Source organism: Erythrolamprus reginae, chromosome 2 (assembly GCF_031021105.1).
Source record: "Erythrolamprus reginae isolate rEryReg1 chromosome 2, rEryReg1.hap1, whole genome shotgun sequence".
Classification (NCBI taxonomy): Eukaryota; Metazoa; Chordata; class Lepidosauria; order Squamata; family Dipsadidae; genus Erythrolamprus; species Erythrolamprus reginae.
The window spans coordinates 38,328,245-38,352,995 of NC_091951.1; the positions used below are offsets into that span (position 1 = coordinate 38,328,245).

The window sequence follows — 24,751 nt, forward strand, 5'->3', positions numbered from 1 at the left end:
CCTGCCCCTAGGGCGCTTGCGGATGGGAAATGGAGACCGCTATCTTTCTCTGGGTTTTTTGCATATTGCAGAACATACAGCCTCGTGCTATGTAATGAAGCTACATTTCATGCTCAATAAACTAAATTATTAATGTATCTTAAATAGAAAACTATCTTTAGATAGATTTTTTACTCTGAAAGCATTTTATTAAAATAAATTAAAATAAATTTGATTTTAAAAAATCCAATTCAAATTAATTTTCTTTAAAAAGTTTAAAAAAAAAAATCCATGCTGCACCACATGAAAACTATTGCTAAATTTCCCAGGCCCCATCATGGCATCAAGATATACAACGATCCATAAATGGATAAAAATCCAGCCATTTTGTCCAGAGCCTTCCTGCCTTTCTTTCTTTTTCTTTCTTTCTTTCTTTCTTTCTTTCTTTCTTTCTTTCTTTCTTTCTTTCTTTCTTTCTTTCTTTCTTTCTTTCTTTCTTCTTCCCTCCCTCCCTTCCCTCCCTCCCTCCTTCCTTCCTTCCTTTCTTGGACTTATATGCCGTCCCTCTCCGTGGACTCGGGGTGGCTTACAACATTTCAATAAAAAAAATACAATATATAAAACACTTCTAATCCAATTAATAGAAATAATTAATTTTAAAATTATCTTAAAAAGCTAAGAATTTTAAAAAAATCAAACATTCACATGCATGTTACCACATCCTACACATTCACTGGGCATGGTCTGGGGTCTAGTGGCCCCAAGCCTGACGGCATACATATACAGTAGAACCCCGACTTACGAGATTAATTGGTGCCGGAAGGAGGCTCGTAAGTCGGAAAGCTCGTATGACGAAACATTGTTTCCCATAGGAAACAATGTAAAGTCAATTAATCCGTGCAACAACAAAAAAACCCGCTGCCGCCCGGCTGTCACCTTTTAAAACACCCTCGCCGCTTCGCAGCTGTCTCCTGAAGCCGAACGCTAACTTCCGTGTTCGGCTTCAGGAGACAGCCGCGAAGCGGCGCGGGTATTTTAAAAGGTCGCAGCCGGCCTGGGGGGTTTCCCAGCAGCAGCTGCCCCGAATCCTCCGAGGCTCGTTGGAGGCACCGCGCGCGCTTTTGCCTTCTTTGAGATGAGGCTCGAGGCAGGGTGAGGGCAGTTAATTTTGCTCCTTGGCGCTCGTATCCCGAATTTGGGCTTGTAAGTAGAACAAAAATATCTCTCCCCTCCTAGCTCGCATCTCGAAATGCTCGTATATAGAGCAGCTCGTATGTCGAGGTTCTACTGTACTTCTTGTATACCGTGTTATCTTTCCAGCTTTTGCACCTCAATTGATGGATACCTTCTTTTCTCTTCCCATGTTCCCTCCCCCCTTTCTGTTCTCTTCCCCTCCAGATGTTGTGGATGACCCTTCTCTTGCTGTTTCAAGTCAGTATCCTGCAGTGGCGGCTCCACCTAACCCTTCCGGCCGCAACCTTCCCATCTCTCCTGCTCATGGTTCCTCACTCAATGACAAAGCCGACGGCACCTCAAACCTCACCCAGGCAGGTGGGTAGCTTGCAGATTGGAGAGCTCGTCTCTAAATTTTCTTCCACTGCCACCAGGTACCAGAAAAACATAGTCACTGTGTTCCTAAACTTCTTTTTCTATGCTTCTTTTCTCGCAAGATCTCGAGGGCGAAGCGAAATCTGGCCAGCCAATTGCAAAGGATGACAACAGCAATACTGCCATCTTGATTGGCTGCTTGGTGGTCATAATCCTCCTTCTCCTGGTCGTCATATTTCTCATTCTTTGGCGTCAATATTGGCAAAAGATTTTAGGAAAGGTAAGGCAGGCTGGGAAATTTTTTCCTCTGTTTGAAAGGAATTAAATTTATTTATTTATTTATTGATTGATTGATTGATTGATTGATTGGATTTGTATGCCGCCCCACTCCGTGGACTCATCAAGTTCTAAATAGTTCCCCCACCCTCAGCTAAGGTCTTCTTGAGTTCTCACCTGTTACTTTACAATATGAGTCGGAATTTATTTATAGAGAAATCCACCCGGTCTTCTAACATGGCACAAGGATTAAGAAAATACAATTTCAGAGTTGATGGTATATGTTCCGTGTGATGAGTGAGAAGGCTGACTCTATTTTTTAATACTTATTTTGTTAATAAAAGAACACTACAGAGTTACTAACTCTGTATTTTAACTTTTTTAAGCAGATTATTAGTGTTCTTTTATTAACAAAATAAATACCAAATAATAGTGTCAGCCTTCTCATGAGCATGGAAAATGTCATGTGATATACCATCAACTCTGAAACCATACAGCTCAATAAACTGAAATTCTTAATTTACCACATCCTTTTCCCTTCTCTCCCCTCAAAGCCAGTTCTTCTGACATGAAAAAAAATATATAATCAAACACTTGTATAATTCAGAAACGTTGGTGCGGTCTATAATGCAACTTCTTCACACTTCTCATTTCCACCACACAAACATGTAAACTAGATTGACAGAGCAAATATCGAGGCTTGTTCAGAGAACTTTAATAATAATAATAATAATTAATAATTTATTAGATTTGTATGCCGCCCCTCTCTGAAGGCTCGGAGCCGCTCACAACAAAAACAATAATACAATGTAATACAAATCCAATATTAAAAGAAAACTAAATTAAAACCCATTACCACTAAAAAACAAACAATTCTATACCATCACACCACTTTCAGATGATAAAGTCAGAAGGTGGGGGGGAGAGTTAGTCCCCCTATGCCTGGCGGCATAAGTGGGTCTTCAACATCTTGCGGAAGGCAAAGAGGGTGGAGGCAATCCGAATCTCTGGGGGGAGTTGATTCCAAAGAACCGGGGCTGCCACAGAGAAGGCTCTTCCCCTAGGTCCCGCCAGATGACATTCAACGGGAGCCGGAGAAGGCAACTCTGTGGGACCTAATTGGCCGCTGGGATTTGTGCAGCAGGAGGCGGTCCTGTAGGTATTCTAGACCAATGCCATGTAGGACTTTATTGGTCATTACCAACACTTTTAATTGTGACTGGAAACTAATCGGCAACCAATGTAAGCCACGGAGTGTTGATGAGATGTGGGCATACCTAGGGAGGCCCACAATTGCTCGCGCAGCCGCATTCTGCACGATCTGAAATTTCCGAACACTTTTCAAAGGTAGCCCCATGTAGAGAGTGATTAATTGTACTTTATTGGTCTATTGATAGAACTGGAACCAGTTAAGGATAAACAATTTCCCACCAATACAAATAACTACCGTATTTTTCGGAGTGTAAGATCCACCGGAGTATAAGACGCAGCTAGATTTTAGAGGTGGAAAACAAGGAAAAAAGTCTTCTGAACCAAATGGTGAAGTAATATATTATTTAATAAAATACCAGTGTAGCAAAATACTTTTTGCAACCATGTACACTTTTTACAAACTTCAAACTTGACAGCTTTAAGACTTGTGGACTTCAACTCCCAGAATTCATCCTCCTCCAACTCCAATTACCCCTCCAGGAGTAATTACAAGGCAAAAACATTCCCATTTCACCTGGTTTTTGTTTTTTGTTTTTAAATGGGGTGGGCAAAGGGTCTGGGAAGCTTGCAGAGAGCTCCTGGGTGCTGGGTAATGGCAAAAATGCCCCCGTTTTTTCACAAAAATGACATTTTTTGCTCTCCCCCAGCACCTAGGAGCTCTCTGCAAGTTTCCCAGACCCTCTGTTTACCTCATTTTTGTGCAAAAATGGGATGTGGGGTGGGGTTTTGGGACAGCAAAAATGGCTGTATTTGGTGTATCAGATGCACCGACATTTCCACCTTCTTTTACGGGGGAAAAGGTGCGTCTTATTCTCCGAAAAATGCAGTAATCTTTACAAATACAAATTTGAAATTATACAGGAGGAAATTTTATATGAAAGAAATTAGATTAGGTTTTAGTCTCTCTCAGAAGATTCCTTCAGGGGAAGAATCCTGGCATCATCTGCTAAAAAACCCGAGAAAAAAACCAACAGGCATCCATAATTACCCGTATATACTCGAGTATAAGTCGAGTTTTTAGCCCAAAAATGGGCTGAAAAACCCGACCTCGACTTATACTCGGGTGACTGACAGGTCACCACAAGAGGGCGCAAGCGGCTTAGGGAAAGACAGCCGTCTTTCAGCTTGAAAGAAGCGGCAACTGCCTGGTTAAGAAGGGAGAATCCACCCCCTAGCCAAACGGCTTTTTTGCTGTTTAGCGCAGCGTTCGAGCGCTAAACAGTAAAAAAGCCGTTTGGCTAGGGGGTGGATTCTCCCTTCTTAACCGGGCAGTTGCCGCTTCTTTCTGTTTAGCGCAGCGTTCGAGCCCTAAACAGCAAAAAAGCGGCAACTGCCCGGTTAAGAAGGGAGAATCCAGAGTCCTGTTGGAGTTGGGCGGCAAGGAAAGAGGGAGGGAGAGAGGGAAGGAAGGAGTTAGGAAAGAAGGAAGACAGAAAGAAAGAAAAAAAAGATGGTAGAAAGGAAGAGAGACAAAGAAAGATGGTAGGAAGGAAAAAAGACAAAAAAAGGAAAGGGAGGGAGGGAAGGGACTGAAGAAGGAAAGAAAAAGGAAAGAAGATAGGCAGAGAGAAAAAGAAAGGGGGGGGAAGAAGGAAGAAAGGAAGGAGAGAGAGACAGAAAGAAAGAAAGAAAGAAAGAAAGAAAGAAAGACAGAGCTATGACCACAATTGAGCCCAAAATTGTGGTTGTTAAACAAAAGCGTTGTTCAGTGAGAATCACCACATTTTACTCAATCCATGGCATTTCCTAGCTCTAACAGTGATGTGCAAGCTAGGGAAGTACTGGTACATCTGAAGGTACCATATGTGTAATGTTCTAGTTATGGTTAAATGTGTGGCAGAAAGTGGACTCTGGGTTTGTTTTTCCTATTACAGTAAGTGAGGTTGAATGTACCGTATACAGTATACCGGTAATTTTACAAGAGCTCCCTCCCTCTCTCTCTCTCTGTAAATATACCGTACATATACAGTTTATATAGTAAACAATGTACGGTATATTTTTGTGTGCCTGTGTGTAATATGTATGTATACATATGGCATATATACATAGAATTAAATAGTATATTTTGGATGTTCAGTAATAGTAAATAGAGAGGGAAATTGTATCTCTTTGAGGCAAGGAGAGGCCAAATATCCTAACCCTAACCCAAACCAGCAGGAGCAGTGGGGGATTGAGGTAAGTACAGTACTTGCAATTTTTTTGCCTATACTGCCTTGGGGTACATATATCTGTTTACCCTCTTTTAAACTTACAGAGCTAGTTTACTGGTTTTCTTTGAAATAAATATTCTAAAACATTTACCCTACTGATGCCTCAATTGATGTAATTTTATTGGTTTCCATTTTAATAAGTTACCAGTAGCCGCTGCATTTTCCATCCTCGACTTATACACGGGTCAATAAATTTACCCCAATTTTTGTGGCAAAAGTAGGGGCCTCGACTTATAGTCGGAGCGACTTATACTCGAGTATATACGGTAGTCAAGAGAAACAGCACAGAGCTACAATGACAAGAGTCTGAATTGCACAAAGCAGCCTTCTAATCTGTCTTCTTCATTAGTGTATATGGGGATTCTCAATCAAGTCATGGTGGTCCCAAAAGGTGCTTTTTCAAGAGGCAACTGGACTTCCTTGTTTTTCTTTGAAGACGATTCGCTTCTCATCCAAGAAGCTTCTTCAGCTCTGACTGAATTGTGGATCCTTCCATTCTCCACCATCCAGTCAGAGTGGAAGAAGCTTCTTGAATGAGAAGCGAAACATCTTCAAAGAAAAACAAGGAAGTCCAGTATTATTTTAAAAAAGAAAGAAAACTCTGCCACCCCTACCTTGACAATCTTCACTGTTTCTCAACAACTTTGCTGTGTAGGCTCAACGCCGCATCTCTGACGATGACCTCACTGTCCACCTCTCTGCACCAAACGACACGATTGTCATCAACAACACAATGAGCGCCAACAGGCACTCCAACCGATACGAGCGCATCCTTTCGGGCGAAACGGAATACCAGGAGCCCAACAGAGCGCGCATGAAGCTCCCGGATCTTCCCCACAGTGCCGAGAATTCCGGTGAGAGGCTGTGGGTGGGAATTTGCTTTATTCATAATTATTTTGTTTAAAGTGCAGTGTTTTATTTATTTTATTTTTTAATTTTATTTACTTTTGCCAATCAAGTATAGGATAGTAGTTTATATAAACATAGCAAAGAAAGTAGAATAGAATAGAATAGAATTTTATTGGCCAAGTGTGATTGGACACACAAGGAATTTGTCTTGGTGCAGATGCTCTCAGCGTACATAAAAGAAAAAGATACATTTGTCAAGAATCATGAGGTACAACACTTAATGATTGTCATAGGGATCAAATAAGCAATGAAGAAACAATCAATATTAATAAAAATCTTAGGATACAAGCAGCAAGTTACAGTCATAGAGTCCTAAGTGGGAGGAAAAGGATGATAGAGATGATGAGAAAAAACTAGTGGAAGTGCAGATTTAGTAAAAAGTAATGATAAAAGTAATGATAAAAGAAGACAATAGGACAGTAGGATAGGGATTGTAGGCACAATGGTGTGCTTATACACACCCCTTACAGACCTCTTAGAAAAGGGGAGAGGTTGTATTGTAGGCAGTCCAAGATTGAAGATTTTGGGGTTTGAGGTAGAAACAACAGAGTCAGGTAGTGAATTCCAGGTGTTGATCACTCTATTGCTAAAGTTGTATTTTCTGCAGTCTAGTTTGGAGCGGTTTAAATTTAGTTTGAATCTATTACATGCTCGTGTGTTGTTGCGGATTGAAGGTGAAGTAGTCATTAACAGGAAGGACATTTTGGTATATGATTTTGTGAACTATGGTTAGATCAGTTCGAAGGTGAAGTAGTTGTAAATTGTCTTATTAATGTCTGATATGCAATGCGGGTTCCATACAGGCAAGCTGTATTCTAGGATTGGTCTGACAAATGTTTTGAAAGCTCTGGTTAGCAGTTCGATGTTACCAGAGAAGGTGTTGCGGGCACATTCTGCCCACAGCCTGGAGTTTGAGCCTGACAGGGCTCAAGGGCTGACTCAGCTTTCCATCCTTCCAAGGTTTGTTTGTTTGTTTGTTTATTGATTGATTGATTGATTGATTGGATTTGTATGCCGCCCCTCTCCGTGGACTCGGGGTGGCTCACAACAAACAAGGAATACTACATTAAAACAATTTGATCCAATTAATAATAATTTAAAAAGTTTTAAACATCCTAAAAATTAAAAGATTCAGTTAACATTCACTCAATCAATAATTTATTTTGGTTGGTAAAATGAGGTTGTTGGGGGCAAGATCCGAAGAATGCTTCACATTGTAAACTTCCCAGAGAGTTCTGTAAAGCACTGTGCAGCGGGATATATAAGCCTCAATGCTATCGCTACTTTTATTTATTAAAATATTTTATCTATTAAATTATTGGGAAGAGTGAGCGACACAAAAGGGCAAGAAGGTGAAGCAGCCAAAGTGATAAGGAGGAAGAAGAGAAATCCCTTAAATATTTGTTAGGAAGGCCATGATTTATTCCTCATTTTTGTGTGAATTTAGTTAGCATTATGTTGTATCCATTCTGACCCACAGTTGCTTTTGAGAAAAAAAGCCAGCAATGAAAATGTAATGTTACCCTAATACAGTGATGTGAACTCTTTTTGGTTCGCATGCCAAAAGGGTCTGTGCTCGTGTGCTAGCCAGGTGTACAATCCCTCTCTCCCTGCACATGCGCACAATCCATCCCCACACATGTGCACACCCCTCATTGAAATCTGGGACAATGAAAAAACAGCCAAACCGGAAGTGAAATACCTAAAGTCCCAGAGTGCAAAAAAACACCCAACGGGCAAACAGGAAGTTTGGAAAACCGGACTTCTGGTTTGCAGGAAGTACTGATTTTTGCACTCCTGAAGCCCAGGAGTGCGAAAAACAGCACAATGGGCAAACCGGACATCCGTTCTCCAAACTTACTATTTGCCCGTTGGGTGGTCTTTTGAAACTTGCCCAGCGCCGTAAAACATGTAGATTCAAAGGTTACTTAATAGGGGAAGCTTCCAAAATTGATCGGAAAAGAAGTACAGTGATCCCCCGCTCGTTGCGAGGGTTCCATTCCAGGACCCCCCGCAACGAGCGGGTTTTCGCGAAGTAGCGCTGCGGAAGTAAAAACACCATCTGCGCATGTGCAGATGGTGTTTTAAACTTCCGCAGCGCTAGCGAGGAGCCGAAGATTGGGGGGCGATGCGGCTATTTTAAAACATCGCCGCCGACATGGGGGGCTCGCTAGCACCCCCCCGAACCCCCAACCCGGGTTTGGGGGGGTGCTAGCAAGCCCCCCAAGTCGGCGGCGATGTTTTAAAAGAGCCGCGCCGCCCCCAATCTTCGGCTCCTCAGCGGCGAGCGAGCGAAGCCAAGCCGGCAGCAATGTCGCCACCGCTGCAGCCAACACGCGCTACGATCTTCCGGGCCAGCCAGGCTCAGTCACGGAAGGCAGCCGCTTGGCCCGGGATGCTGGGCCGAGAGGAGCCGGGCTTGATCCGCTGAGCCTGGCTGGCCCGGAAGATCGTAGCGCGCGTTGGCTGCAGCGGTGGCGACATTGCTGCCGGCTTGGCTTCGCTCGCCGCGCCGCCCCCCAATCTTCGGCTCCTCAGCGGTGAGCGAGCGAAGCCAAGCTGGCAGCAATGTCGCCACCGCTGCAGCCAACGCGCGCTACGATCTTCCGGGCCAGCCAGGCTCAGTGGATCAAGCCCGGCTCCTCTCGGCCCAGCATCCCGGGCCAAGCGGCTGCCTTCCGTGACTGAGCCTGGCTGGCCCGGAAGATCGTAGCACGCGTTGGCTGCAGCGGTGGCGACATTGCTGCCGGCTTGGCTTCGCTCGCTGCGCCGCCCCCCAATCTTCGGCTCCTCAGCGGTGAGCGAGCGAAGCCAAGCCGGCAGCAATGTCGCCACCGCTGCAGCCAATGCGCGCTACGATCTTCCGGGCCAGCCAGGCTCAGTCACGGAAGGCAGCCGCTTGGCCCGGGATGCTGGGCCGAGAGGAGCCGGGCTTGATCCGCTGAGCCTGGCTGGCCCGGAAGATCGTAGCGCGCGTTGGCTGCAGCGGTGGCGACATTGCTGCCGGCTTGGCTTCGCTCGCCGCGCCGCCCCCCAATCTTCGGCTCCTCAGCGGTGAGCGAGCGAAGCCAAGCTGGCAGCAATGTCGCCACCGCTGCAGCCAACGCGCGCTACGATCTTCCGGGCCAGCCAGGCTCAGTGGATCAAGCCCGGCTCCTCTCGGCCCAGCATCCCGGGCCAAGCGGCTGCCTTCCGTGACTGAGCCTGGCTGGCCCGGAAGATCGTAGCACGCGTTGGCTGCAGCGGTGGCGACATTGCTGCCGGCTTGGCTTCGCTCGCTGCGCCGCCCCCCAATCTTCGGCTCCTCAGCGGTGAGCGAGCGAAGCCAAGCCGGCAGCAATGTCGCCACCGCTGCAGCCAATGCGCGCTACGATCTTCCGGGCCAGCCAGGCTCAGTCACGGAAGGCAGCCGCTTGGCCCGGGATGCTGGGCCGAGAGGAGCCGGGCTTGATCCGCTGAGCCTGGCTGGCCCGGAAGATCGTAGCGCGCGTTGGCTGCAGCGGTGGCGACATTGCTGCCGGCTTGGCTTCGCTCGCCGCGCCGCCCCCCAATCTTCGGCTCCTCAGCGGTGAGCGAGCGAAGCCAAGCCGGCAGCAATGTCGCCACCGCTGCAGCCAATGCGCGCTACGATCTTCCGGGCCAGCCAGGCTCAGTCACGGAAGGCAGCCGCTTGGCCCGGGATGCTGGGCCGAGAGGAGCCGGGCTTGATCCGCTGAGCCTGGCTGGCCCGGAAGATCGTAGCGCGCGTTGGCTGCAGCGGTGGCGACATTGCTGCCGGCTTGGCTTCGCTCGCCGCGCCGCCCCCCAATCTTCGGCTCCTCAGCGGTGAGCGAGCGAAGCCAAGCTGGCAGCAATGTCGCCACCGCTGCAGCCAACGCGCGCTACGATCTTCCGGGCCAGCCAGGCTCAGTGGATCAAGCCCGGCTCCTCTCGGCCCAGCATCCCGGGCCAAGCGGCTGCCTTCCGTGACTGAGCCTGGCTGGCCCGGAAGATCGTAGCACGCGTTGGCTGCAGCGGTGGCGACATTGCTGCCGGCTTGGCTTCGCTCGCTGCGCCGCCCCCCAATCTTCGGCTCCTCAGCGGTGAGCGAGCGAAGCCAAGCCGGCAGCAATGTCGCCACCGCTGCAGCCAATGCGCGCTACGATCTTCCGGGCCAGCCAGGCTCAGTCACGGAAGGCAGCCGCTTGGCCCGGGATGCTGGGCCGAGAGGAGCCGGGCTTGATCCGCTGAGCCTGGCTGGCCCGGAAGATCGTAGCGCGCGTTGGCTGCAGCGGTGGCGACATTGCTGCCGGCTTGGCTTCGCTCGCCGCGCCGCCCCCCAATCTTCGGCTCCTCAGCGGTGAGCGAGCGAAGCCAAGCCGGCAGCAATGTCGCCACTGCTGCAGCCAACGCGCGCTACGATCTTCCGGGCCAGCCAGGCTCAGTCACGGAAGGCAGCCGCTTGGCCCGGGATGCTGGGCCGAGAGGAGCCGGGCTTGAAGATCGCAGCGCGCGTTGGCTGCGGTGGCGAGGGCTTGCGATGGAGGGTGGAGGAAGCGGCCATGGGAGGGCGAGCTGCCTCAGGGAGGAGGATCGGGCGGGACCAGGTGGGGGCTGGAATTTCTCCGCCAGGGCGAAGGGCAGGCGAGCGGCGAAGGGCGGGCGAGCGGGTGCTGGGGAGGGCTTCTCGCCCTCCCGCCAGCAAGAGGGGGAGCGAACGGCGTGGGCAGGCGAAGGGCGGGCGAGCGGCAGCGAGGAGTTTGCGTGGGCGGTGGGGAAACTCCTCGCTGATGCCAGCAAGAGGGGGAAGACACAGGGAAGCCGCCCAGCAGCTGATCTCCCGGTTGCCATCAACGCATGCGTGCCCATAGAAAAAAAAAAGGGCACGCATGCGTAGATGGTATTTTGACTTCCGGGTTGAAAAATCGCGAAGTACCCTGTTCGCAATGGTCGGGGACGCAATAAACGGGGGATCACTGTATTCAAATCCAGTGTTCTTTTGAAGGTATTGAGGATAATTTGAGCAAGATGGCTATTTCATCATTTCCCAGAGTGCTAAACTGATATTGCGTGGCCTCCATGCGAGGAGCAGTTGTAAAGAGTTTTTATGGATGATCCCATGTATTTTCCTTATCTGGAGAATAATTACAAAGACCTGGTCAGCTCCACTTTTAATGGAGCCATCGTCAGTTCACCATTTCTTCCAGCAAAATCCCTATTGCTGTGCATTTAGTGTGTGTGTGTGTGTGTGTGTGTATTTCCTTGCTGGTATTAAAAAAAATTCAAAAGGCAACGTAGCAAAAGTACCAAGTATTTAATCTCTCATATTATAACAGCGGCCAGGATCGTTTACATGCAATGTTGGAGAAATCCCAATATACCTAGGGAAAGTATGATAATCAAGAAGATATACAATTAGGCTGAAAAGTACAAATTAACCATTGAACTCAGAGGACAGAAAGACTCAGATTACTATGAATATGTGAAAAATACTACAAATGAATCAGTGATAGAAAGCTGGAGAGACAATGTGGGACGATGACATAGAATTAGAAAAAGTGGTAAAATGATGTACAAATTGTATAAATATAACAGCAATGTATATAAAAAGCTGTAGATCTGCTTAAAAATGCCATGATATGTAAAATATGAAAAATTAATGAAAACAAAATTTAATTTTTTTAAAAAAAGAAAGTGACAGATAGTCCTCGGCTTATGGCCAGTGTTAGGACTAGAACTTGGCCTTCTCCGAGTCCCGTAGACTAAGCAATGTCGGCTGGTGGGACCCAGGGGAAGAGCCTTCTCTGTGGTGGCCCCAACCCTCTGTAACCAGCTCCCCCCAGAGATTAGGATTGCCCCCACCCTCCCTGCCTTTCGTAAACTCCTTAAAACTCACCTCTGCCGTCAGGCATGGGGGAATTGAGATATCTCCCCTTGCCTATGTAGTTTTATGTATGGTATGTTGTATGTATGATTTTTAAACAATGGGATTTTAAACTTTTAATGTTAGATTTATTATTATAGACTTTTAATATTAGATTTGTCATTGTATACTGTTTTTATCACTGTTGTGAGCCGCCCCGAGTTTGCGGAGAGGGGCGGCATACAAATCAAATAAATAAATAAGTAAGTAAGTAAGTAAGTAAACAAACAAACAAACAAACTTCTTTCGCTAAGTGAGGCAGTTGTTAAGTTTGCTGCGGCTGATTTTACAACCTTTTTTTTGGCCACTGTTGTTAAGCAAATAACTGCATTTGCTAAACGAATCATGCAGTTGTTAAGTGAATCTCAATTCCCCTATTGAGTTTGCATGTCAAAAGCCAGCTGGGAAGTCACAAATAGCGATCACATGATTGCTGCAACGGTACATGAATACATACTGGTTGCCCATGGGCATGCTGCCACGGTCATAAGTGCCAGGACCAGTTGTAAGTCACATTTTCCAGTGCTGCTGTAACTGAACAGTTGTTAAGTCGAGGATTCCCTGTAGAGCTTTAGTCTGGCAAGATTCTGTCTGTTAGGCATAAGCTAAGAAAGAACTGGACTCGATTGGCCTGGCATCAGATGAGATGTCAGGATTCTGGGTCGCTTCCTTCTGTCCAGGGATACTAATGATGGCTGGTTCCCATCATTAAGCCGCATGTCGTTTGGTGTCTGCGTCTCTTGCTACCCTGTTTGGGATGTGAAGCTTGAAAGAGGGGCAGGAATCCCTAAAGTGCTGCCTGTTTTCTGCGTCACGCCTTACCTCTCGTATCCATTTCTCCATCCGTCTGTCTGTTCCTCATCCGTCCGTTTGTCCTCTCCGCCCTCCCCCTTCCTCCCCCTTCTCCCGACAGCTCTGCTGCTCAGCAACCCGGCTTACCATCTCCTGCTGGCCACCTATGCCCAGCCAATGGGAAGGCCTGCTTTCCCGCCACCCAGCCAGGTTAAGCCAATCAACACCAATGGTAAGGAGGGCGCTGAGCTTGTGCGGTGCGGCTGGGAACCCCCGGGGTGACCTCACTCCCTGCTCAGAACATCCTGCCTTCTGCAGTTCCTCTCCCGCCTGCCAGGGGGTGCTGTCTGTTCGTCTGTCTCCCTCTCTCTTTCTTCGCCATGTCTGTCCTACCGTACATCTCCCTCTTGTCGGCCCTGTGCATGGCTAATATCACTTTCCGCTTTGCAGGTTCTGCGATGTCGCAGCTTCTGGGAAGGGAGAATGGGGTTGGAGCAGGGTGTTAGATCTGGACTCCTTGTGTCCAAAGCAGAGCTCTGGCTGGCTCTGGTGGTTGCTGGGTGCCTGATAGAGTTGCAGCACGTTTAGGGGTCGGGCAAGTTCTCCTTGTTCCTTTCTCCACCTCTGAAGTGTCTCTTCTTCTTTTTGTCGTTTCTTTCTCCTTCGGCAGCCTGTGGGATTGGCTACACAGAACCAGAACTGACCGCTAGCCAGCCAAGTTTCCAGAACAACGTGCCACATTATGCCGAAGCCGACATCATCAACCTGCAGGGAGTGACTGGGGGGAACACGTATGCTGTCCCTGCTGTTGCGGTGGATGCCCTTGCCGGCAAGGACATGGCGGTAGGCGAATTTCCCCGGGAACGGCTGGTCTTCAAGGAGAAGCTGGGTGAAGGACAGTTTGGAGAGGTAAGTCCAGTTCAGTGTACAGCAGAGGTTGGGCTATGCAGGAGGAAAAGTAACACACACATTGCCAGTGAGTAGTAAAGTAGCCTCCTTCTCTCCCATATAATATCTGGGGCTGAGCGTTCATATACCTTAATATACCTTATACCTTAATCTGAGCAGTCATGTACCTTAATCTTATTTTATATATCTAATCCTATATCTATTTTTCCATTAGCCCATTTATCACCAAACAAGTATCTCTCTCTCTCTTTTTAACTTTTCCGTTCCTTTTGCTATTGTTATAACTAGCTATACATTTATTACTTTGTCCTTTTTTTCCAGGCAGTAGTAGAACAAGCCCAAACAATTATAATATTCCAAGTCCTCTTTATTTTGTATTCCCAGTGTTAGTTTGTCCATCTCTTCACATGCTATTATTTTCTCTATTATATCTTCATCTGTCGGCACATTTTCGTTTTTCCAATATTGTGCAAATGTTATTCTTGCCGCTATTGTTATGTGCAGAATCAAGTATATCTTGATTGAGCAGTGTGGTCAGGTGGTAGGAAAAGCAAGTAGGATGCTTGGCTGCATAGCTAGAGGTATAACAAGCAGGAAGAGGGAGATTATGATCTTGCTATATAGAGTGCTGGTGAGACCACATTTGGAATACTGTGTTCAGTTCTGGAGACCTCACCTACAAAAAGATATTGACAAAATTGAATGGGTCCAAAGATGGGCTACAAGAATGGTGGAAGGTCTTAAGCGTAAAACATATCAGGAAAGACTTAATGAATTCAATCTGTATAGTCTGGAGGACAGAAGGAAAAGGGGGGACATGATCGAAACATTTAAATATGTTAAAGGGTTAAATAAGGTCCAGGAGGGAAGTGTTTTTAATAGGAAAGTGAACACAAGAACAAGGGGACACAATCTGAAGTTAGTTGGGGGAAAGATCAAAAGCAACATGAGAAAATATTATTTTACTGAAAGAGTAGTAAATCCTTGGAACAAACTTCCAGCAGACGTGGTAGATAAATCCACAGTAACTGAATTTAAACATGCCTGGGATAAACATATATCCATCCTAAGATAAAATACAGAAAATAGTATAAGGGCAGATTAGATGGACCATGAGGTCTTTTTCTGCCGTCAGTCTTCTATGTTTCTATGTTTCTATATCTGACTTTTTTCAAATTTTTGGCGTATTAAGGAAGCAACATCTCATGAGGGGGACACGTGCACAAAAGAGATTTTGGTAAAAAAAATTTGCTTCCGCGCATGCACAGAAGCAAAAAAATCGCTCCAGTACCCACATCCTTTCACGAGATGCTGCTTCCCGTGCATGCGCAGAATCAAAACTACCCGGGTGCATGCAAGACACCTGAAGCCATGCGCATAGCTCAACTTTTATTATTGGTGTGGCGTCCTTATCTGTTCTCGTAGGAACCCACTACTGCCAAGGTCGCCTGGTTTAAATATGGATGCTTGAAAACTGGCTCATATTTATGATGTGTCCCGGGTCATGTGATCCCCGCTTGCGACTTTCTGACAAGCCAAGCCAATGGGGGAAGCCAGATTCACTTAACAACCTTGTTACTAATTTGACAACTTCAGTGATTCACTGAACAAAAAATGTGGCAAGAAAAGTTGTAAAATGGAGCCAAACTCGCTTGACAATTTTTTCTCACTTAGCAACGTAAATTCTGGGCTCAATTGCGGTCGTAGGTCGAGGACTACCTGTATTATATCCGATCACGCTGCCACATGTTAGAAAGAAATGTGTGGCGGATGGATTTTGGCCAATGGAAACATTTCCTCCAACATTTGTGTTAGGTGGCTGGGGAATTCTGGGAGTTGAAGTCCACACAGCTTCTTCCAGTGGCCAAGGTTGACAGCAATGCCTTTGTCAGTACTCCATGCTGGTCAAACAACCTGTGATAGACATACTGTATTTAAATCAGAGTACATGTGGCAGTGGTGGTTTGTTCAGGCAATAATACAAGCCATCATATAGTAAAGGTATTATTTATAAGATATACAATATCTCCATAATCTTACATAATAATTATGATACAGCCCATCTTCTTCAAACAAAGCAGGTACATGTAGTATTACATATATTATCTCTTTATATTATATTATCTCCTTCGCACACAGCAGGTACATATAGTATATTCTACACAGTATCTTTCACACAACTCTTAGTATATTCTACACAGTACATATTGCACACAGCTCAGATATTATAATATCTGAGCTGTGTGCAATATACTGTGTAGAATATACTAGGAGTTGTGTGAAAGATACTATATGTACCTGCTGTGTGCGAAGGAAATAATATAATATAAGGAAGGAGCTGTATGGACTTCAACTCCCAGAATTCCCCAGCCAGCTAACATCAGTAACCAACATTACAAGATAAGGCAGCAGAACAGACACAATGCAACAAAGCTCAACACAACAGAATGCAAGTACAGAATATAATCATAGAATGTAACATCAGAATGTAACAGAGAGTAGCACATCTGTCTCCCTTATATGACTAAATTGCAGCCTAGCTCATAATTACTACCTAGCTCTTAAAGTAATGCCACTATTTCCTTTTAACATACTATGCTGGTTTATCTTCATATACAGTAATACCTCGTCTTACGAACCTAATTGGTTCCAGGGGGAGGTTTGTAAGACGAAAAGTTCGTAACACAAAACATTGTTTCCCATAGAAAACAATGTAAAATCAATTAATCCGTGCAACGAAAAAAACCCCGCAAAAAAACGCCACCGCCCAGCTGTCACCTTTTGAAGCAGCCGGGGGGCTTCTCAGCGTCCTCCTGAACCCGAACGCCAAACCCGAACGCCAAACTTCCGGGTTCAGCATTCGGGAGGCCGCCGAGAAGCCCCCCGGCTGTTTCAAAAAGCGACAGCCGGGTGGCGGGGCTTCTCGGCGGCAGCAGGTTCGTAAGAAGGAAAAAATTCGTAAGAAGAGGCAAAAAATTTCTGAACCCCGGGTTCGTATCTTGGGTTGTTCGTAAGACGAGGGGTTCGTATCATGAGGTACCACTGTATTGGAAACCCAACCAATACAGTACTGTACATGGTAATTGCATTCAACTGTGCCATTATTCACTGTGGTCCTTTATCATTCCATAATGGTTCCCTGTTTCCTCCCCCCCTCTCTCTCCTGGAAAGGTACACCTATGTGAGGTGGAGAACCCCCAAGATCTGCCAAGCTTGGAGTTCCCCTTCAATGTGCGCAAGGGACGCCCCCTGCTGGTTGCTGTGAAGATTCTACGCTCGGATGCCACCAAGAATGCCAGGTGAGGATCAGATGATGGAAATAAAAGTATGCATTGTTAAAAAGTATATACCCAGTATCTTACTTCTTTTTCTATTTTTTTATTAAAAATACCCAATAAATATAATTCTGGCTTTTTTTCGATTTCTTCATTTGCTATTTCTTTTAACCAATTTGTTATTTTATTCCAAAACTTTTTTGCCTGTGTGCATGTCCACCATTGGTGGTAGAACGTGCCTCTTTCTTTTTTACACTTCCAACATATGCTAACAGCTGCCAGAATAGTGTATGCCCAACAGTGGAAAACAGATAAAATACCGGAAGAAAACATAATAATTAAAAAAATACTAGACTGTGCGGAGATGGACAGGCTATCCAAAAGATTAGAGGGAAAAGAAGAATCAGATTACTATAAAACATGGGCAAAATTTTATGATTGGCTAAAGGAAAGAAATAAATAAAAATTTATGCAAAGCAACACATCAAGTAAAAGAATTCAAAAATTAATATTATGTAAAAGAAGTGTAATTTTCTGTTCAAATATCCAAAAAAAAAAAAAGTGGGGAAACTTTCATTTCCCAAATGTTGTATATATATGTTTTTATGTATGTTTTTTTGTCTTGTATGTCATATTTGTAAAATATATATATATATATATAAAAAAAGTATATACCCGTTGTATATATTGTCCAACCTGACCAAGAGCCGCAATGGTGCAGTGTGGTTAGAATGCAGTAGTGTAGGCTGTGTCTGCTGACTGCAAGTCGGCAGTTCGAATCTCACCGGGCTCAAGGTTGACTCAGCCTTCCATCCATCCATAAATAATAATTTATTAGACTTATATGCCGCCCCTCTCTGAACACTTGGAATGGCTAAAGTACTGTAAAGTACTATGAAGTGGTTCGGCATATAAGTCAAAGTGTTATTGCTATTCTTCAGTTTCCTGTACACCTTTCTGATGTGTGGATTTCAACACCAGAAGTCCTAGCAATGGTCAAGGTCTGGCTTGTTTTAAAAAACAGACCTTTTTGCTAGGACTTCTGGGGTTGAAACCCACGCATCAGAAAGGCCTTCAAGTTCAGGAATAAAAAGTTATGTCATGATCTCCTAATCTGATTCACTCCAGATGTGATTTGACATAAATGTCCATAATTAGAACGCTCTCAGCTTTGACTAACTTAATATTTTATTTAACTTTTTAAAACGTTGTGTTAGCCCTAGCTTTGCCCATATGTCTCGGTGGAATTTGTTTTGTGATTGCTGATTTTAAGGAAGCCGAAACCTCCTCTACAGTAATTTGAGCTCCCTATTTATTTGTCTGCTCAAGATTTCTCATTTAGGCTTTTACCTGGGAGGTAATTTGAAAGGAGTATGTTGCACAAACTCCCAAAGGCAGTGTTCTGTCAGATAATTCCCTAAGACTAACTTTTGCACCAATCCTAAATTCAGGCTTTCATTACTGAAAACGCCTACTTCAATACAGGTATTCCTTGACCTATGACCATTTGTGTAGTGACAAATAAGTCAAAGTTATGATTGCATTGAAAAAATGACTTAATGACTGGTGCTCACGTTTATTACTGTGACAATGTCCCAGTCATGTGGCTGCCAGTGACAGTCACATGACTGAGACATTGTCACAGTAATAAATTCAGGATCTTGGCAACTACCATATACAGTGGTACCTCATCTTACGAACGCCTCTTCTAACGAACTTTTCAAGATACGAACCCGGTGTTTAAGATTTTTTTGCCTCTTCTTCCGAACTATTTTCACCTTACGAACCCAAGCCGCTGCTGCTGGGATGAAGGGGTTTCTTTTTTTCCCCTTTTTTGAAGAAAGAAAAGGGAGGGGCGGCTTGGAGGGGGAAAGACTGCATTTTAAAAAGTAGGAGAACAGTGTGCTTGCAGAGGCACTGAAAGAGTGCCTTTTGAAGAAAGAAAAGGGAGGGGCACCCCCCTTGCCTTTCTTCCTTCCCACTCACCCTTTAGCCTAGCCTTCCTTCTTCCATCCGCCCCCTTTAGCTGCTCCTCCCTGCCCTCTGTTCACCTCCCTTCTAAAGTTTGGGAATTTCCTGAAGGATTTGCACGCATTATTTGCTTTTACATTGATTCCAATGGGAAACATTGTTTCGTCTTACGAACTTTTCACCTTACAAACCTCCTCCTGGAACCAATTAAGTTTGTATCATGAGGTACCACTGTATTTACAACAGTTGCAGAGTCCTAGGGTCACATGATCACCATTGGTGACCTTCCTAGCTATATTATTTGATGGCACATAATCAGTAAGTTTACATTCGCAGAAAAAAAATGGTATTGTACGTGCTTTGATAGCAAAAATGAGGGTTAAGGGAAAAAATGGGAACAAATACATCATTTGTTTCAGAACGCGGCCGAGCTGTGCTGTTGGTTATCACCTATGAAGCCTTACATGGCTTAGGGCCAGACTACAAATGGGACCATTTCCTGACGCATTGCTTCTAGCGACCGATTAGAGCCCACTGGGTTGCCTTCTTTGGGTCCTGTCGACTAAGCAATGTCAGTTGGCGGGGCTGCAGGGGAGGGCCTTCTCTGTGGCGGCACCGGCTCTCTGGAACCAACTACCCCATGAGATCCACACTGCTGCCACCCTATTGTCTTTCCAGAAAAACTGGTTTTGCGGGCAGGCCATGAAAAATTAACACTTCTTTAACACAGTATTAACACAGTAAGATTGCATGATATGATATGATTGTATTAATGGGATTTTAAACAGGTTTTTTTTACATTTTTAAAAAATTGTTGTAAGCAGTCCAGAGTCCTTCGGGAGTGGATGGCACACAAATTTAATAAATAGATAAATAATAAAATAAATTTGAGCCCAGATGTCCTCTCTTGAGACCTGTCAGCTGCCTTCCTCCCTCATCTCCCTGTCTTTTGTTGTCCACCCAGGAATGATTTCCTGAAGGAGGTGAAGATCATGTCTCGCCTGAAGGACCCTAACATTGTGAGATTGCTGGGTGTGTGTGTGCGGGACGATCCGCTATGTATGATCACGGAGTACATGGAGAACGGGGACCTCAACCAGTTCCTGAGTGGACATGAGCTGGAAGACAAACTGGGTGGCAGCCCCAGTGGGAGACCAACCATCAGGTACTGAATTTCTGAAATGAAAAGTCCATCAAGGAATCGAAATAGATTTGGGTGGAAATATTGATAGTGCAGTTCTGTAGACTCGGCATCACAATTTACATATGTGAATGCAGTCACACAGTAAATTCTTCCAGCATAAAGACATGATACAGCTGAGATTCTTTCTTGAAGAAGATTCTTTTATTTTCAGTTCTGAAACACACCAGCATCAAATGTCCACTTCTTACAATCCACATACCCACAAAGGGTGTACAGTGTTCCCTCGATTTTCACGGGTTCGAACTTCGCGAAAAGTCTATACCACGGTTTTTCAAAAATATTAATTAATGAAATACTTTGCGATTTTTTCCTCTATACCACGGTTTTTCCTGCCCGATGACATCATATATCATCACCAAACTTTCGTCCACCTTTAATAAATATTTTTTTTTAATACACTTTAATAAAGAAACATGGTGAGTAATAATCTAAATGGTTGCTAAGGGAATGGGAAATTTCAATTTAGGGTTTTAAAGTGTTAAGGGAAGGCTTTTGATACTGTTCATAGCCAAAAATAGTGTATTTACTTCCACATCTCTACTTCGCGGAAATTCAACTTTCGCGGGCGGTCTCAGAACGCATCCCCCGTGAAAATCGAGGGAACACTGTATTCAGGGGTGGGCTACTGGCCAGACGGGAGGGGAACATAGTGGGGTAGTGAATATGGAGCTCCACCCCAGAGCACCCAATTTGCACTGAAAGAAGTTGAAAGAAAATGCAGGGCATTCTGCATAAGCCACGCACACTGTGTGGTAGTAAAAGGTTTGGTAGCCCTTCACTGGGTGTATTCCAATATATACAAACACTGACCAATCATATCGTTTGGAGCAGAGCGATTGCTTCACTTTGCTGAATCATTGTCATTACATCATCCCATAGATGAGCTGAATTACCATGATTATGCAGTTACAGTACTACTACTGGGCTTTATTGGGGAATATATATATATATATATGTAGATTGTTCTGAGCTCGGGTTTTACCCCATGTAATGTTTTGAGTGTCTATGCGACGTTTCGCTGAAATCACATTCACCATCATCAGGCTGAAGTTGTTATATATGTTTTTTCTGTTAGCAGAAGCCCCAGGATCAAATCCCAGTAAGGGTATGACTAGCTGATGAGGCCAACACAAGGCAGAAATAGTGCTATCCTAGTCTCCCTTAATTTTAAAAATTCAGCAGAAACATGTGATAAACACACACACATACACATATATATATGTCACGGTCTTGGTATATTCGGGTTTCTTCCCGTGTAGGATTTAGAATTTTCTGGCGACGTTTCGACGAGGTCCCACTCGTCATCTTCAGGCTGGTGCTTCTGTCCTTGTTCTATATATATATGTGTGTGTGTGTGTGTGGGTGTGTGTGTGTATGACATGTTTTTTGATGAAATTTTAAAATTAAGGGAGACTAGGATGGCACCGTTTCGGCCTTGTTCTGGCCTCATCAGCTAGCCACACCCTTACTGAGATTTGATCTGGCAGCTTCTGCCTTGTAAGGCAGAGAATTAACAGCTGAGCCACCAGACCTGATCCCTTCAGCTCTGTACCAGGGAGGGGCTATATGTTTTTTATGTCGGATCACCCACATCATTCATTAAGAAACTAACTGCCTTGAAATGGCCCTGGGTTGGGCCTAGAGGCAAAAAGGAGCTGTGACGTTCCTTCAATATACCAGGGTGATCCGACATTATATATATATATGACCGTCTTGGCATATTTAGGTTTCTTTCCGTGTAGGATTCAGAAATTTCTGGCGACGTTTCGACGAGGTCCCACTTGTCATCTTCAGGCTGGTGCTTCGTCCTGAAGATGACAAGTGGTACCTCGTCGAAACATCGCCAGAAATTTCTGAATCCTACACAGGAAGAAACCCGAATATGCCAAGACCATCATACCTGTACCCATGAAAATCTCTATATATATATTTGACACATACAGAATATAGTTGTCGGCTATGAATACATTAACTGCCTTGAAATGGCCCTGGGTTGGGCCTAGAGGCAAAAAGGAGCTGTATATACCAGGGTGATCCGACATAAAACACACACACACACACACATATATATATATCTCACATGATTATATATAATTTCTGATGGCTGCAGTGTCCTGACGTTATGTGATTGCCTTTTGTGACCTTCTCACAAGCAAAGTTCAACGGGGAATCCCAGGTTCATTTCATAACTATTTAACAACTATTGCAAGAAAAGCCACAAAATGAGGCATTTAACAAGTGTTTCACATAGCAACATAAATTTTGAGCAGCATAACTCAAGGACTTTGCTCTTGTAGAGAAATAGAGTGTGAGATATGGATTTTCTAAATTAACGTTCCTGCCATCTTTTCTTCCTTCTCTCACCCCCTCCACTTCTCAGCTATCCCACTCTGGTCCATTTAGGGGCTCAAATTGCCTCTGGAATGGCCTTCCTTGCCTCCCTCAATTTTGTGCACCGGGATTTGGCGACCCGAAACTGCCTGGTGGGTGAAGGCTTCACCATTAAGATCGCAGACTTTGGCATGAGCCGGAATCTCTATGCCGGAGATTATTACCGCATCCAAGGCCGAGCCGTGCTCCCGATCCGCTGGATGGCTTGGGAGTGCATTCTCATGGTAAGTGTGTGAAGTGAACGAGCTTCAACCACAGGTAGTCCTCGCTTAATGACAGTCCTGATTAGCAATGGCTTGAAGTTATGATGGTGCTGAAAAAAAAAAGGACAGACCTGAAACGGGGCAAATCTGAAACAGATTCATTAAGATTTTTTTTTTAAAATGCTTATGTTATACAAAAAATTGTATATACAAAGGAACATTCAAGGGCAGAACCAAGAAAAGAAAGATATAAATCTAAAGGACAGCTTTCTGAAATCAAGGACTGTCCTTTATAATAAAGGAAAGTATATGGTCCCTATAGGTATAGGAGCAGTGGTTCTCAACCTTTCTGCCGCGACCCCTTAATACAGTTCCTCATATTGTGGTGACTCCCAACCATAAGTCTAGAGCCAATTCTCCCAACAGAGCTTTAAGCTGATTGGCAGGAAGGTCAGAGGGACACCCCCACTGTAAACACCTGATTGGTCAGATTGTAAAAAAATGTTCCAAGGTGCCAGAATAGAAGCTTTAGTTCCTAACACCATGGGAAATTTGTCTTTTCCAACCAATCAGCGTTTACAGTGGGGGTGTCCCTCTGACCTTCCTGCCAATCAGTTAAAGCTCTGTTGAGATAATTGGTGCTAGACTTATGGTTGGGGGTCACCACAACATGAGGAACTGTATTAAGGGATCGCAGCACTAGAAAGGTTGAGAACCACTGGCTTAGGACTTCCAGGCCAAAAAAAAAGCAGCAGTACTTTCAGTCCTTATGAGTGACGGAACCTGTTATAATGTTTTCTACTTGGGATTTTATATTTTTCATTTGTTTTTTCTGGCTTGTTCTGACCAGAGACCTCAAGGTTGAAGCATGTTGTAAAATTGGTTTAATAAATCCAGGAATGTCATTTTTTTCCTCCCCTCAGGGTAAATTCACCATGGCCAGTGACGTTTGGGCATTTGGTGTTACGCTTTGGGAAATCCTCATGTTGTGCCAAGAACAGCCATACAGCCAGCTCACGGATGAAGCTGTCATCGAGAACGCCGGCGAGTTTTTTCGACATCAGGGCAAACAGGTAAACAACAGGACTGATTAACAGCATGACTGTTGTATAAAGTTTACATAATACATTAGACTAGGATTCAGGTGAGTACATGTACAATGATAACCCTACTTACGAATTTAATTTGTTCTGTGACCAGGTTCTTAAGCAGAAAAGTTTGTAAGAAGAAGCAATTTTTCCCATAGGAATCAATGTAAAAGCAAATAATGCGTGCGATTGGGGAAACGACAGGGAAAGCGGAGGCCCTGTTTCCTCCCAGGAGATTCCTAGAGAAGCCCCACGGAGGTTTCTCCCCATCTTTTCCAGCCATGTTTCCTCCCAGGAGATTCCTAGAGAGGCCCCACAGAGGCTTCTCTTTGCCTTTTCTGGCCCTGTTTCCTCCCAGAGATTCCTAGAGAGGGCCCACATAGGCTTCTCCCCACCTTTTCCGGCCCTGTTTCCTCCCAGGAGATTCCTAGAGAGGCCCCTCGGAGGCTTCTCCCTGCCTTTTCTGCCCCTGTTTCCTCCCAGGAGATTCCTAGAGAGGCCCCACAGAGGCTTCTCCCTGCCTTTTCCGGCCCTGTTTCCTCCCAGGAGATTCCTAGAGAGGCCCCACGGAGGCTTCTCTCTGCCTTTTTCCGCCTTCCCCAGGCATTGAATTATGGGTGTGGGCACTCGTGCATGTGCGATAGTGCGCATGCACGCTCTTTCGGCACCCAAGGAAAAAAAGGTTCGCCATCATTGCTCTACACTGTGGGTAGAGTTAGCCTGCAATATTGCTTTCTAACCACTGTGCCACCGAGACCTTGAGTCATTCATTCATTCATTCATTCATTCATTCACTCACTCACTCACTCACTCACTCACTCACTCACTCACTCACTTACTGATTGATTGTTTGATTGGATTTGTATGCCGCCATTCTCCGTG

At 45.0% G+C, this 24,751-nt stretch overlaps 1 protein-coding gene across 3 annotated transcripts in view; it reads left to right on the plus strand.

Moving 5' to 3' along the window:
* DDR1 (discoidin domain receptor tyrosine kinase 1) overlaps positions 1-24,751 on the plus strand; it is a 117,050-nt gene that overhangs the window by 86,435 nt on the left and 5,864 nt on the right. For 2 of the 3 annotated variants that reach the window (XM_070737736.1, XM_070737737.1), the window contains 8 exons: positions 1,378-1,530; positions 1,650-1,807; positions 5,881-6,079; positions 13,499-13,737; positions 16,909-17,036; positions 19,948-20,148; positions 22,568-22,802; positions 23,705-23,854. In XM_070737736.1, coding sequence (XP_070593837.1) covers positions 1,378-1,530; positions 1,650-1,807; positions 5,881-6,079; positions 13,499-13,737; positions 16,909-17,036; positions 19,948-20,148; positions 22,568-22,802; positions 23,705-23,854 — 1,463 coding nt within the window. Of the gene's footprint in view, positions 1-1,377; positions 1,531-1,649; positions 1,808-5,880; positions 6,080-12,949; positions 13,061-13,498; positions 13,738-16,908; positions 17,037-19,947; positions 20,149-22,567; positions 22,803-23,704; positions 23,855-24,751 lie in introns of all 3 variants that reach the window. The other variant, XM_070737738.1, reaches the window with a different exon arrangement.